This window comes from Daktulosphaira vitifoliae, unplaced genomic scaffold (genome assembly GCF_025091365.1).
Source record: "Daktulosphaira vitifoliae isolate Bord-2020 unplaced genomic scaffold, ASM2509136v1 Scaffold_4, whole genome shotgun sequence".
NCBI lineage: Eukaryota > Metazoa > Arthropoda > Insecta > Hemiptera > Phylloxeridae > Daktulosphaira > Daktulosphaira vitifoliae.
The window spans coordinates 1,985,919-2,002,569 of NW_026099575.1; the positions used below are offsets into that span (position 1 = coordinate 1,985,919).

General features: G+C 27.1%; 3 protein-coding genes across 6 annotated transcripts in view; 2 read left to right on the top strand and 1 right to left on the bottom strand.

Moving 5' to 3' along the window:
• Window positions 1-2,553: 2,553 nt before the first annotated feature.
• Window positions 2,554-3,582, bottom strand: LOC126905369 (uncharacterized). Its single transcript, XM_050685009.1, has 2 exons — window positions 3,150-3,582; window positions 2,554-2,840 (listed from the first exon to the last, which is right to left on the bottom strand). The coding sequence occupies exons 1-2, from the start codon at window positions 3,291-3,293 to the stop codon at window positions 2,646-2,648; spliced, it is 339 nt and encodes a 112-aa protein (XP_050540966.1). The 5' UTR covers window positions 3,294-3,582; the 3' UTR covers window positions 2,554-2,645.
• Window positions 3,583-4,816: 1,234 nt separating this feature from the next.
• Window positions 4,817-6,862, top strand: LOC126905359 (zinc finger Ran-binding domain-containing protein 2). The gene is made up of 2 exons (XM_050684997.1): window positions 4,817-5,888; window positions 6,695-6,862. Exon 1 carries the CDS (start codon window positions 5,198-5,200, stop codon window positions 5,879-5,881), a length of 684 nt encoding a protein of 227 aa, XP_050540954.1. The 5' UTR covers window positions 4,817-5,197; the 3' UTR covers window positions 5,882-5,888; window positions 6,695-6,862.
• A 1,395-nt stretch (window positions 6,863-8,257) lies between these two features.
• The window catches only part of LOC126905364 (ninjurin-2-like), a 12,165-nt gene continuing 3,771 nt past the window's right edge, over window positions 8,258-16,651 (top strand). The window contains exons 1-4 of one of the 4 annotated variants that reach the window (XM_050685005.1): window positions 8,291-8,409; window positions 10,279-10,574; window positions 11,043-11,219; window positions 15,704-16,081. In XM_050685005.1, coding sequence (XP_050540962.1) covers window positions 10,545-10,574; window positions 11,043-11,219; window positions 15,704-15,925 — 429 coding nt within the window. In that variant the 5' untranslated portion in view covers window positions 8,291-8,409; window positions 10,279-10,544 and the 3' untranslated portion in view covers window positions 15,926-16,081. Of the gene's footprint in view, window positions 8,410-8,935; window positions 9,104-10,278; window positions 10,575-11,042; window positions 11,220-15,703; window positions 16,082-16,651 lie in introns of those variants that run through there. The other 3 variants (XM_050685004.1, XM_050685002.1, XM_050685003.1) reach the window with 3 other exon arrangements.

Here is a 16,651-nt window from a genome sequence, read left to right on the forward strand (position 1 = left end):
ATATCGCATTTAATTACATCCTTCCATCTCTTTTTTGGTTTTCTTCTACCTCTTCTTCCTTCAACATTCATTTCTATAACTGTTCTTAAAGCTTCTGATTCCTCTCTCATCATAACATAATCAAACCATTGATTAATTTCCTCCCAATTTTCTCCTATTAATACTATATTGTCAGCGAACAACTACACTATGGTCTCTCTAGTGATTTCATCCATCACTATAAAAAATAAGTAAGGGCTTAAAGTAGAATGCACTTTTACTCTTGCCCTAAACCTTCTGTTACTCCTTCTACACTTTTTACCCTGGTACAATTGCCAACATATATATCCATTATTATATTAATATACCTTTTTCTTATTAATGCCCACTTAAAAATCTCTCTCGGTACTCTATCATACGCTTTCTCCAAATCTATAAATATCATACACAGCTTTTTCTTCTTTTCCCTAAACTTTTCTATTAGTTACCTCACACAATATAATAGCTTCATAATTGACTTACCAGGTAAAAATCCAAACTGGTTTTTAGATACCGATGACTCAGTTCTTATTCTGGTATCTATTACCTTATACCAAATTTTCATGCTATGTGTTCCAATAATAATTATTATATTATAATTAAATTATAAAAAATATATAAATTGATTTTTCCAAATATACTTCAAATTTCACATTAGGTCTTTATAAGAGATTGAAATTTGTTGTTGTATAAAAGGACATTACGCACCCTTAAAGATAATTATGGCATTGCGTAACATCACATTATTGCAAGTTTAAGTTTCCATAAATTAAAATAATATGTCCTATAGATTATTGCATGCAGGAAACTGATCCAAACCCTATGTAATTTAATTAATTAATATTTTATGATTTTTTTGTGACTTCTGGCATCTTAGGTATACCTAAGTATGGTACAAATTTGTTTTAGAACATAATAAGCTTTAAGCAAAATTTTTATTTCAGTGGTTTAATAGTAGACAATGTCACATACCTAAAGTATATACCTATTATATTGTTAGACATTTTCAACATGTAAAACAACAAGTAATAAATATAGTTTAAAAAAACTAAAAGAACACGCTTTTAAAGCACATCGAACTAAAAAGTTAAAAATAATTTTTAAAATAAGGTTAAAACAATAATGAACGAAAAATATTAGTATTATTGTGATAAAAGCATCGGGCGCTCAATATACAAAAAATATGGCACAAAGCTCGTTCATTATTGTTTTAAGCTTATTTTAAAAATTATTTTTAACTTTTTAGTTCAATGTGCTTTAAAAGCGTGTTTTTTTAGTTTTTTTAAACTATACTTATTTTTTACTTTTTAGTAGTTGCTATCAATAGCATGGTTGTAACGGGTAACGGGAAATCAGTGTTTGATTCCGGAGAGGGAGTCTGAGAAACGACGACCACATCCAAGGAAAGGTAGTGACGAAAAATGACAATACGGGAATCATCCCCCGTAATCGGAATGAATACACTTTATACTTCTTAATGAGAATAAAGCGTCTTAATACATATATTTTAATAGTAATTAGAATATACATGTAAAGCGACTTAATTACGTAAACATATCATGCACGAGGTATAGCTGTGTTTTGTGGGTGGGCGGGACACGGGGGATCGTTGTACGCAAGACTTATGCGGCAGCTGTAGGACTATATAAATATATTTTCGTAAGGCGCATTACACGCGGGTGGTATTGGTCAGGCAAAATAAAAATTTGTTTATATAGATATAATTGATTATAGGCACGCGTGTACGGGTACGAAAACCAAAAATATAAAATTATACAAGATTAGTGTTACTGGTGTTTGGTGAGCGGGGTGGGGTGAATGTGTTATGACGTCTAGTCTAGTCTAGTCTAGACGACGGTATACGCAAGAATAATAAAACGTGCCGCATGGAAAGTTACAAACACACATCACACATACAAGTGAAACTAAAATAAGCGTGTTAAAAATTAAATATTTAAAGTTTTAACATCAAACATTTAATAGTTCAATAAAACGTTAAAGATAAATTTTAATAAACAAATTACAACTATAATCAAATATTATAATTTTCAATATTTAATTTATATAAAATAAAAATATTAATTTAAAACTAAAATATAGAAGATATTCAACTCAAAAAGTCACAAAAATAAGGTTTATGTGTTTAGTGTGGTGATAATGGCAATATTTATCCTAAAATAGGTACACACATTTTTTTAAATTAAATTTTGTAGCTTTTAAAATTGTTTAGTTTTGAATTAATATTTTATATATGTTTTTAATTTTAAATAATATTAGCCACAAGTGATCAATTCTTATTATTCAATTTATAAATAAACTTCCCATTTTTTTTTTTCAAAATAAAAATGGAGAAAAAGTCACAAGATTTAATTATCAATTGTATAATTTAGACACATTCTTTTTTTTTAATATTTGACAGTTGAAAACTACTCTAAAATAGTAACAATTTTTTTTCCATTGAAAAAATAATATAACACTGTAAATAAAAAAAATATTCAATGAATTTTATATGGTAATACACTACAAAGTACATATGCAAGTGCTCATAAAGATATTTTTTATAGATACAAGTCTGTTTACAAATATGAAAATGATAATTTGGCAATGTAAATTTATGCAAACAAATTTTAATAATTATAAAACTGAAACAAAAAACTCACTTTTCCTTGACATTTTAGTTGATCAGATACACTTAATGTAGCACAATAACTTTTTAACATTGATTCAGTATTAATACATTGATCAACAAAATCATAAAATTCTTCTACCTTAGCAATGCAGTTTTCACATATACCTTTAGGTAATGTGTCGCTTTCTTTTATCTAAAAATATCACATAACTTAGTAAATATTTAAATAATTAATATATTCTTTCAAGTACTATTTTGTTTGGCAAAATATTTGTAATTAATAATACATTATTTTTTATACTATAGAATAGTTTTATTGAATTGTTACAATTATTTGAAATTAAATTGCACAAAACATACTATTTCATTAATGTTTGAACATTATTGTTATTATTCAAATAAATTAAAAAGCATTTAGATTTTTGTTCATATATTAAAATTAAACGATATTTATATATCCCTAACAAAGAAATATTCAATATATTAAAATATTCATATCTACCTGTAACGGAATACATTTCTTTAATTTTAAAGTTAATTGTTTTTCGCAACAATCTGGACTTTTGAAAATATGTTTTTTTTTACCGCCAACACACATGCAAAGCCTGCACAGCTCATAAAAGTCTACTTTTTTGTATATACTCATTGCAATACTGTTATGATTTAGTCAAAATATATAAATGCATTTCCTATTAAATATAATCAAGAAGTAGCAAGTAGACGACCACGCCATATTACAGCCTGTTGTTATTGTTGATGTTTAAGTCGTCATCCAGCACATTGCAACTGATAATATAACAGCTGCAATTAGTACTGCCATTTTGTTTGGATGATTTAAACACAGCTTATATCATCTTTATCTGTCAGATAAAGATAATATATAATACTATAGTTCGTAATAACCATAGTAAAATGAAAAATGTAATCATTTTACATGATAATAATCGGAACTGTTAGTAAACAGTTTAATTAATTTCCAAATGTATTCTCAAAGTATTTCATATGAAAAACTCTATATTTTTATGGTAGTTAAATCTACTATTAAACGGTCGTAAACAATTTATAGATTAAAATTATGGAACCCTGTTTAATTTTCTTAAAATAATGTATACGTTTTAAAAAATTCAAAATTATAGCATAAACACAAATCTAAACATATAGAATATCTATATATTTGATACAACTTAACTCTAATTACAAATGCACTCAAAAGAATAGACTTTTTATTAAATAGAAAATCCGTTTATAAAAAGGAAGGATTTTATTGTTAAATTTAAAAAGATATCATCGTAAAATTAATACCTCCTTAGCTTCGCATCGATGCTAACATTAAAATTAATTCAATAAATAAAAATAAAGTTACACGACCTGAAAGAGAAAAGTGATCGTTTAAAAAAGGAAATAGTTAACTTTCTTAATTTGATTATTCTAGTCTTCATTAATTAATTATTATTTCAGTTGTAAAATTTAAATTTTAACATAAGCTATTGGTAGCTAGAATACTTTTTGGAAAAGGTAAGCGCCTTTCATTTTAATATAATTATCGGATTGATATTATTAAAAATTATAAAATATTTATAACTAACACTAATTTTTTTTATAAAATTACTTCCCTCTCTATATACTGCTTGACCTACAATATAAGCATAAATAATTTAAAAAATACAAATTATAACAACAAGAAAAATGATAATTTTTTACAACAAAATAACATTTTTTACTATCTGAACTGGGCTGATGGTTTACATATAGAAGATAAAGTGTCATGGCAAATTTCTTTTTTTTAACTTACAGTATGTAATATAGTGATCGTTTAATGAAAGAAAACAAATTCTGAATTTTTCAGTAATTTTTATTTTTATTTATCCGTAATTATGAAGTTTTATCATTAAAGTAAAGTAATTAAATTAAGTTCTGTAAAACAAATTTGTACGTATGTCTATATCATAAACAGTTATTATTACATTAATTACAGCCATAATTAACAATTAAACAGTAATAACCTTCGTTCACATCACAATTACTGAAGATTTTAGCCCTAAAAAATTGTTTTGATTTCATTACGAACTTTAAATGGTCTATATTGAAAATAATTATATTTGGCAACACTGGTTATCAAAATATCCCTCTCCGGTAGTTTTTATTAACCAATAATTCCTTACTATTGTACCTATTATCGGACGTCGATATTTTGAGCTGTAAACATCAATTGAATGTTTTTATAGGGAATTACTACTATTGTTGCCTAGTTTGCAAGGTTTTATTTACTTAAATTTTTTTTTTTTTCATATTCTTCACTTTTGTTTTTAAGTGTTAAAATATAATTAGAAACATAAGGAGATTTTTTAAGTTTTATAAAATATACCTTTCTTGATAGCATTTAAAATTTTTGTGTTAGCATATTTTAATAACTTAAAATAGAAATCGCATAATGTTGAATACTGCTAATTGTTTAAATAACTATAGATGTAGCTAAAAAATTATGTGCAGTTTACATTAAAACTGGAAGATCCTTTTATTTATTCAATTTGTTGATCAGTAAATGTCAAGATGTCTTCTAAGACGGGTCTTGATCCTGTTGAGCCAATAGCTGGTAAAGCTTTTCGTATGAGTGATGGAGATTGGATTTGCCCCAATGCACAGTGTGCAAATATTAATTTTGCACGTCGTTCTCATTGCAATCGTTGCAATAAAGAACGCGAAGACTTACTTATCAAGAAAAAAGTTGGAGCAGAAATTGGTAAAGCTGCTGCTGAAAAAAGTAAAGGATTATTTTCTGCAGATGATTGGCAATGTAGTAAGTGTGGAAATGTCAATTGGGCGAGACGTTCACAGTGTAATATGTGTAATGCTCCTAAATTTGCTGATCCAGAAGAACGTACTGGTTATGGAGGAGGTTATAATGATAGAGGTGTTGTTGAATATGTAAAACGAGATGAATCAGATGATGAATATGATGAATTTGGACGTAAAAAAAAGAAAAAAAATAGATATAGTGGTTCTATCAGTGAAGATTCAAATAGCCAAAATGGAAAAGAAGAAAACAATGGCAATGATGGAAAGAAAGTATGGTCTAAATTAAATGAAGAAGATGATTTTGATGAGGAAGAAGATGACGATGAGGAAGATGATGACGATGAAGATCTGTCAAAATATGATTTGTCAGAATGGGATGATTTAGCTACCAATGCTAAAAAAGATAGATCAAGATCTAGATCACCCATTAAAAACTAGACATTTTGTAAGTCACTTAATATTTAACTGTTAAATGTTAATTTTTTTCAATGTATTTCATTTTATGTACCATTCAACAAAAAAATTGAGTTTATTCCAGATGAATATTATAGAATAAATTTTAAGTTAATCTATTTTTTTATTTATGGTAAAAATTAAAATTAATTTAAAAATAAAAGGCCTGAAAAGAAATTAGTAGATAATTTTTTATATTATTATGTTGTTAAGTATAAAAAGAGGACAACCACTGAAAAATGACAGTCAGTTTTGGAAATCATACCAAAAATCATGTGTAAATAAAAAATACAGTACAGTATTTAATAGTTAACCCAAGAGATTGTAGAAACAAACATAACAATTAGGCCATTGTACACTGGTAATTCAGAAATAAAATATTATTGGCAGATCTCTGATTTTATATCTGTAAACCATATGTAGTCTATAAATTGCTTTTTATCAATCTTTAGTTAATGATTACATTACCAACTACACCACTTACCCAAAACTATTTTTAAACCTTTTAAACTTTCAGTATATTATTATGTACTCATTATTTTTTATTGTTTATAACCTTAGTTTTGAAGTTCTATTTGCAACACTAAAGGATGTTAAATTATGTAAATTTGTTAGGGTTGAGATGAGTTTATCCTACAATCAACTATCAATAAAATATTGATTTTGAGTCTTTTAAACAAAAAATTAATTGAACCTGAAATGGTTTAAATTCTGGTTAATAACCAATAACTCATTAAAAAAATAATACATATAAATATAGAAAAATATTGAAATTTCATATTTTATTTATTTTTTCAGATTTAATGCTGTCTTGTCCAGTTCAACATTCATATTAATGTTCTTATTAATAGTAAAGTTTTTGAATAAAATGACCAATTTTCAAACATTTTTCTTCATTGTTTAAATTTTATGATATAATTATGTGTAGTTTTATTTCTTATAATAAATGCATTATGATAATGTAAATTGTATACATTGAAATTCCTTATATTTCTTTACATTTTTGTTCTATCATAAAATAAGAAATATACAAGGCGATCTAAATTTGATAAGATACTCATTTTCCCAGAAACTATTGTTAATTTTAAATATTAGTAAAAAGAACAAAAATTAGATTTAAAAAACTACAATAATATGAACAAAATTTTATTTTTCATTCCTTTAGGGTTAAAAAACTTTCTATTTATTTTGTTAAATGGGAATCGCTATTTTTAACTTGATAATGTGATTGAAACAAATTACAAACAATTTTGTTCTTACAAATTTTTTTATTCATTGGAATGTTCATATTTTATAGCATTTTAAGTAAATAGATTGGGAATGGAATGGATATAGTTGCAACACATATGTGCACTCCACTTACATTACATATAAACTGTTTATCAAATAATTCTAAGGAAAAACTGTTTTTTAATTATAAAGGAATGAAAAAAAAAACATTTTTCATTTATTAATGTTAGTTTTTTGATCCTAATATTTTTTCTTTTACAAAAATTAACAATAGTTTCTGAGAAAAAGAGTATTTTACCAAATTTGGATCCTTCTTCATAAAATTATTGCTACTCTATACAATGTAGTAATTTAAATAATTTTCATTATTATTTTTTATTCTTAAGTATCATTAATAGTAGTTACAACTTTTTTACTTATAAATTTAAAAAATTTTCCATTTTATTGGATCATTTTTTAATATTTAGAATTTATATGTGAAGATTAATCAGTAAAAATAATATTAAATTGATTCATTATAAGAATGTTGATTATGTAAATTATTAAATTTAACTTTCTTTTTAAATAATTTGGTGTTAAATTTGATTTAATTAAAAAAATTATTGCATAATCTGTGTTTAAATAAATGAGATTTAAACCTAAAAAAATAAATCAATTAAGTTTTTCTTTGTGTTTTGAATTACATGGTTTAATTTTTTCATTAAAAATATAACAAAAATAAATAGCACAAAAAATATAAAATATATTTTTTAATTTCAAATATTTTTTTCATCAGTGAACAGGCTAATTGTACTTTGGAGGCCGTAGGTTGGAAACTAAACATTGAAAATGAGTACTTCAATCTGTTCTTAAGCGGCTATATATTGAATTTTAGATAAAACGATTTTACTGGAATATACTTCTTTTAAGATGTTCTTATAATAGACACAATTAAAAATCTCATTGAGATATGGAGTTTTGGAAGGAATGAGCGATATGTTAATTTCAAGTTGTCTATTATGCATATTGTATAATTTGAATTATTTCATTTCTGTAAGCGCTCAAATTATAACAACTTGAGGTCATTATCGATTAAACATTACCCTAGAATTATTATAATGTACCCTAACTACATACTGGTGATATGTAAAACTCAATATTCGTAAAATAATTATTGAATATATCGGACGTTTTAATAAACTTACGATTTATTTCTGTAATAATTAAAATATTTTTGAAAAATGCCCATTAATACTGGTTCTGCAGTTTCACCAGTAGATTATTTAAAGGACCAACAAGAAAAGGTAATTTTTCTTATTATTTAATAAGCAGTATTTTCAAAAAAAAAAAAAATTTCATACAATTTAACTGTTTTTTTATTTATTATACATATATTATTTTGAAAACTTAATTATAAAACTATTCACTTAAATTCAAACTTTTTATTTAAATTATGGAAAAAAGTAAAGTTTTAGTTTTTAAACACTATTATTAACAATAGCAAAATGACATTTTTAATATAATTCACTCCAATTTATTACTGTGTATTTATAAATTGTACAAAAAGCTCTCATATATTGCTTAAATTTATTATTTGCTTTACAACTCTCATAATTATGAGATTTATATATAATTAATTGAGTTGTAAATATTTATAATCTGCTCAACCCTTCTTTGATTTATTATGTATTTTTTTGAATGGTAGTGGTCTATAATATATATGGCCATCTCTCATTTGATTAACAGTATTCTTCATGTCTTGTTGTTGTGATGGTGTCACGTTACCATTATTGTGAGAATTATTTTAATAAAATACAAACAGCACATCCGCTTCCTGAGACTGATGAATTAACAAATAATATTTATTGCCAAATGGGCAATAGTTCTAATTATTATAAAAACCCAAAAGACCTGACCATAGTTGTCAGTCGACTTCAGTGCCTTGTGTCATTCATCAGCCTCAGTACTCGGTTGTCGCTGTCCGGCTTTCTGCTTAAAGTAAAGTCTTTGTTTATTGCTTTTTAAACCTATCTCTCTCTTCCACAACATTTCAGAGTACTTGTGTCTTGCACTTCGTCTTCGTACTCTGTTATTTTTCCTCACCTGGTACGCCTAGTATTTGTGTCTTGCACTTCGTCTGCACCTCATATCTAGGTGTTACCCTTAGTCCCTTCCTATAACAACAGCCTTACGACACCCACAGCTAACCCGGAGTGTCAGCCGAGCACGGTGACTGCTGTACGACAACACGCACGTGAGTACCTCGACAGTAGGCACCACATCTTCATCTTCTTACACATCACAATTACATTTACACCTGTTTCCTTTCATTTTATTGTGTTACGACACTGTATATGTTTTATATTGTCTAAAAACTAATAAATATTTGCATTGTGAGTTCCCAATAATTTTCCTAGTTTTGAATGGCATTCGTCCACAATGTTATTTGTCCATTTTTTGTTATTTAACACTAAATACACACTCTATATTTCTGCTGAAAATTTAGGTGGTATAGCTAGTCCACGACCAAAAATCATTTTTCAACTTTGAATGTATGTAACTTTGATATAATTAATAACTCATCAACTTTCTCGATGATTTTGTCCACCAAATTATCGAATATTTCAGTCAAATATTGTAATTTTAAAAAAGGTAATCTCATAAATTCTAATAAATTATTTCTTATACTAGATTTACTGTAATTTTAGTTCTGCTCTCTTAGTCCTTCATGGAAAATTTTTTACCATGATTATTGAAAATGAAACAAACAACCTGTTATTTCGACATCATTTATGACGTTTTTTAAAGCATTAATATTAACAAACTCAAAATCACTCACTGAATATTTTGAATTTAATGTTACAATTAAATATGACGACAGCATTTTTTAATTCATGATAAATTATACTACAAGTAAATTCAGTTTTATGAGCTGCCAAAGTATACACTAATCATAAAACATGTATATATCATGAACTCTATATAGCTACATGTACTGTGTAGATTTAGTTCTAAAAGTACCATTAGAAAATATGGTACTACTTCTTGCAAGTAATCTGATAATTGTTGCAATTATTATTAGACTTTCAGAATTATTATTTCCACTATCACGTACACAATTGACACATTTCGTTTTGTCAAAATATAAAAATTTTAATCATAACTTTTGTCAGCACATTAGGTATTGTTGGGCGTGACAATTTTGCTGTCTATTAACATTAAGTCTTATGTAGTTCCTGTCTGGTATATTAACGAACACATCTTCATTCTTTACCACTTTTCTTTACCATAGAAAGCTAGCCTCAAATTCCAATATTTTTCTATCATCAGTGTCACAAGTGGGCGTAGTCTATAGTAGTGGAGGGGAATGGAACTTAAAGAAAACTGATTTATTGAAACACAACACCTATTAATTCAATGGAATAGAACGGGTGAAACCATGTGTAACCTAACCTATGGCGAGAGGAAGGTAAACTCATTGTTTTTGATCCTTATAACTTGCCGCCGTCATTACTATAGCTTGTGTTTAAAAGTAATAGTAAAACTGGTTTGTTTATTTTTATCTCTGTGTGTATATAGACCACACAATTACCCCCGCCCTAGTATAAAAGTACAGTTATCAACCAGTCATTTTTTTATTAAGATAATTTTCTTATTTTTAAACTAATGAAAAATATATGTTTTTATTAAAAAAACTTAAGATAACTCTACTTTAAAAGAAATAGAAGAGTATAGAACCATTTTTTTTTTTTTTTTTAAATTATAGAACTAATATACTGTATATTAATTAAACTTCTGAAAATAAAAAAAATTAAATATGTTTTGTATTTTTAAAGATAATGCGTGAACCATAGTTAATCAATCACTTTATAATATAGATACATATTATGTATTCATAATTAGTTTGTTAAAAAATTTTTTGATTTACATTTTTTAGGTAAAACCTTTAGATGTCAATCGCTATGCAACAAAAAAGACAATTGCACAAGGAATGCTAGACATAGCGTTACTAACAGCTAATGCTAACCAATTAAAGTATATTATTCAAGTGGGAGACAAACATGAATTCTATAGACCATTATTGGTGTTGATTGCTACATCAATATTATTACAAGTAAATAAAAATTAAATACTTACATAACGTCAATTTTGGTGGAATTTGAAGATGTAGATTTAAGAAAACACAAATTACATGGCATTTAATATAATTGATTTTATAAAAACTATTTCATCAATTCAGAACAAACATTTAAAAAGCCAGTTAAAATAAAACATGAATTAAGTAGTCATTTATTTTCAGATCAAACTTTTATCATATTTTGATTCGAATTTTTTTTTTTTTACAAATAACTTTTAGACTATTTTGTAAAAAAAATGACTTTGATATGTAAAACATTAATTTACTTTTATATTTTATACTATTTCGTATAATTTAAACAATTTTGAAACGGAAATATTTTATTTATTTCTTGATTATTTGAATTTTATCTGTTATTTTTCAAAACTTAATATGCCAATTTTAGATATTTTTTAGATATTTCAGAAAATTTACTTTTTTAAAGTACTATTACAAACCTCACTGATAAAAGTAGACAGAAAGTCTATGTTTACAACCATTTTATAATTAATTTTTTATCAAAATTCTTCACTATGCTTGTGTAGTATAACTATTAGAGTAAAACATATTTCAACACAATGCAGACTATACGGTCGTCAATTTATGGTTACATTTTAAAAATAAGAAATATTAATTTAGCAATGTAAAATATAATTATTTATTGTTATAAATCAAGTAATAAAAACCCAGTACAATAGGGTCGCGGCACAGTGGTGACGTGGCATAGTTGGGTCAAGTATATACTTATAAGTATATCAGTATATATTGATATCTAACAGTAATTAAAATCACTATCATAAAAAACACTTTAATGCAAATCTTTAGATAGTGTTTAATTTTAAAATATTGGTAGATTATTCCAAAAGCTACATGATCTCCTATTTCCTTATTTATATCCTTATTAAAAGTTTTTTGATTTTTATATTCATGTTAATATTATTTTACTATGTGGTTCTTTTTGTGGCTACGATTTATTTTGCCAACTCTCGCTAGACCTACTATTTCAACGATACGTCAAATGATTACAATTCGTATTTAGTTTAAGTTATTACTCTTAAAAATCGAAAAAATTTTCCTTATTCAAAAAAAAAGTAGCTAAACCAGCTCTTTCCATACAAACAATTAAAATCATTAATTTCTAATATTCTTAAAGTATTTATTGTCGAATTAGATTTGATATGATAAAAGTACAAATATAAATAATTTTACTTTGTAATTTATTAATTTTTTACTCTATTTGTGTGTGCTACTACTAGACTATAATATTCCAAATTTATTGGTAACATGTTGCTATACAAATCATTTCTAAAAAATTCATTGTTAGTTTCTCTTGAATTAACAATGGATTTTTACAATTATAATCAATTATTATAATACGCTAAATTGAATAACTTTTTTTTTATTGTTTTTTTTAGATATATAATCATTAAAATTAATTAAATTCTGAATATTTCCATTGTAGAATTTTTTTAAACGCCAAAAGTTAATTAGAAATGATTACTATGATTTTTATTTAAGTAATCTATTACGATAAAAATGTAAAAAAATCTAACTTTTCTGATAAATGTACTGTAAATAGTAATTATAAAATTCCCTGATTGCATATTAATCTTAACAATTTCATTTTTTCTATATAATAATGTCAATTTCAAACTTGCAAGTTGAGCTACATGTTATGGTAATAAATTCATTTTTTTTTTTTATTAAAACTTTCACTTTAAAGGACAATAAAAAGTAGGATCAACATTATTACTTTTAACATATTAAAAATTAAAATCAATAATAATTTGAAAACAATTAATTTTAAAAATTATATAATATACAATTAAAAGAATTACTAATCTGGGTATAATATGGAAATAGAAGTTGATGTTGCTTTTGAAATTATCCACCAATTTCTCTAAATGAAACACTATCTACAGATTTGCATCGAAGCGTTTCTTATGATAGTGATTTTAATCATTGTCAGATTAAATCTATACTGCACCCAACTATGCAACGTCTCCACTATGTCGCGACCCCATTGTGCTGGGTTTTTTTTTTTTTTTTATAAATCTGACTCTTTACCTGCCCACAGGGGTGATTTAAAATGATAATATTTTCACGAAAATTTAACTTTTGAAACTGCTCCATAAAATCTGACACTTTTGTATATATCTTAAATTAGAGATAATGTAATATTCTTTATTTTATCTTCACGGTGAAAATGGTTACCGAATGCTTTTTTTGTGTGAAAATTCTTCATCGACCGGCATTGATGACCGACCGATGACGCCAAACAACCGGGAGAGAAAGTGTAGATGAGTAGACGGAAACAATAAGCGCGCGCTATCTACGATTTGCATGCGGCGCGATCAATATTGTTGGTGAGAGTAGGAGTAGAATGTCAGAAAACAGGAAAACCTGTAAGTGGGATGAGGACGTTCAAAAAACCATAAAAAGTAAGAAAAAGCAATTTAAAGTATGACAGAAGAGCAAAAGGAGAGAAGATTGGATGGAGTATAAACACTTGTGCAAATAAGCCAAGTGTGTATAAAAGGTGTATAAAAAGTACTGACAATAGGGTACTCTCGAGTGATGATGATGTGAACAAAGATGGAAAGAGTATTTTGAAAAATGACTGAATTAGGAGTATCCCAAAGAGACGTTTGAGGATATTTCGTGGAATGAGGGACTAGTAGATCTAATTAGAGTGAAAGAGATATGAGAGGCTGTGGCATCAATGAAAAAGAATAAAGCAGTGGGACCAGATTAAGTGCCAGAAGAAGTATGGAAAATATTAGGTGGTGTTGGCATAAGGTGGTTGAAGGAACTTTTTCATAAGATCTTATTAGAAGGGAAAATTCCAAATGAATGAAGAAACAGTATTGCGGTGCCAATATTTAAAGGTAAAGGTGACATTCTCCTGTAAATTACTGAGGCATGAAGCTTATGAGTCATAGTATGAAAATTTAGGAAAATGTAATATATAAGAGAATAAGAAATGAGACATCGGTATCTAAAAACCAGTTTGAATTTATGCCTGGTAAGTCAATAAAGGAGCCAGTATTTTGTGTGAGACAACTAATAGAAAAGTTTAGGGAAAAGAAGAAAAAGCTGTGTATGATATTTATAGATTTGGAGAAAGCATATGATAGAGTACCGAGAGAGGTTTTTAAGTGGGCATTGATGAGAGAAGAAGTCCCGAAAAGGTACATTAATATAATAGAAGATATGTATGATGGCACTTGTACCCGAATATAAAGCGTAGGAGAAGTAATAGAAGGTTTTCGTGTAAGAGTAGGAGTGCACCAAGGTTCTGCTTTCAGCCCTTACTTATTCTCTATAGTGATAGATGAAATTACTAGAGAAATACAAGAAGAGGTGCCGTGGTGCATGTTGTTTGCTGACGATATAGTGTTAATAGGAGAAAATAGGGAGGAAATTAATCAAAGGCTAGAGGTGTTGAAAAAAAGGGTTTAAGAATAAGTAGGAGTAAGACAGAGTATATAAAGTACGAGTTTGATAAAGGAGAACACAAGGTAGGTGAAATAAGGAGACCAGCGACAGTAGGCGAGGATGTGATTGGAGAGGTGGAAAGTTTTAAGTACTTAGAGTCAGTTGTGCAAAAGAGCGGTGGTATTGAAGAGGATGTAAAACACAGAATTAAGTGCGGGTGGTTGATGTGGAAAGAAACGTCTGGCGTGTCTTATGCGATAAAAGAATTCCAATGAGTCTGAAAGATAAATTCTACAGGACTGCAGTGAGGCCAGCTATGAAGTATGGTTCAGAGTGTTGGGCGGTTGATAAGAAAGTAGAGCAGAGAATGTGTGTAGCAGAGATGAGAATGCTTAGATGGATGAGTGGAGTGACTAAAGAAGACAGGATAAGAAATGAGCATATAGAAAGGAGTATAGGTGTAACGTCAATCGTGGATAAGATAAGAAAAAATAGACCTAGATGGTTTGGTCATGTTATGATGAGAGAGGAATCAGAAACTGTAAGAACAGTTATAGAAATTAATGTTGAAAGAAGAAGAAGTAGAGGAAGATTAAAAAAAGAGATGGAGAGCTGTTATTGAATGCGATATGAGGACAGCTGATGTGAGCGTAGAGGATGTGAGAGATCGTGTCAAGTGGAAATTTAGGATAAGGGTGGCCGACCCAAAGTAGTTGTGATTTAAGCGAGGAAGAAGAAGAAGTGTAATGGCCGAAATAAATACTTGTTTAATTAAATTGGGTGTTATGCAGAAAAGGTAACACTTGAAAATCTTCACTACCCAACCTGAAATTTCTAGACGCCGCATATGGTATTTTTACATAAAAAATTATGATTGGGCATAAATGTATCAATTGGTACTTCACATCTACTGATGGGTATTAAGAGTTAATCTTGTACAATTTTTTATTCAATCAACAAAGTAAATTAACATCTGTTGTATCAACGATTTTCTTTTTTGTATTATGTAATCTATTATCATTTTTCTTTTCTTTTTAATCAAGGTATTTATGGGATTTATATTTTTGACATTAAACTTAATGCGAGATTGTCGTTTTCATTTAATTGAATACAAGTCATCATCATTATTCATTAATCAATTGCCGGTTGTGTTTACTTTTATTGTGTTTACAATTAACATTATTATAAGCGCTTTCGACTCAAGAGTTGCTATTACCACACCAACAGCTACTTTTAATACTACAATTACAAGAGATTTTATATAATAATTAATACCAATGTACAATTTCAGTAGGTAAATTACATTAATTGATATTTTATTATAAAATATTAAAATTTTATTCAAAAAGTTTTGTATTATAATAATTACCGTTCTTTAAATTAATTATTTTAATTAAAATTTATTATCAAAATTGTCCTTTCATTACATTATATAATGTGTTACATTTATTGTATACAAATATTACTTAATTTTAAATTTAATTTTTTGTTAAAAATGAGTGCATATTAAAAAAAAAACGTTTAACGGTTATTAATATCTTTGTTGAATTAATTTAAAATTATATAAGGAATAATTATTGTGGGTTATTGTAAGATTATATACCTTACAATAGCCCACAATAATATAGTTGTGTATATTCTACATGTTAAAATATTCGGATCTGAATATTTTGCCGCTAGACACTTGATGTATAAATATTTTTAACACTATTATATTAGTTTTACTTGTATGTGTGATGTGTGTTTGTAACTTTCCACGCGGCACGTGTTATTATTCTCGCGTATCCCGTCGTCTAGACTAGAGGTCGTAACGCATTCACCCCACTCCGCGTGACATCAATTATATATAAACCCAGCACAGGGGGGTCGCGGCACAGTGGTGACGTGGCATAGTTGGATCAAGTATAATGATATCTGACAGTGATTAAAATCACTATAAAAAAAAAACGCTTCGATGCAAATCTTTAGATAGTGTTTAATTTTAAAAAATT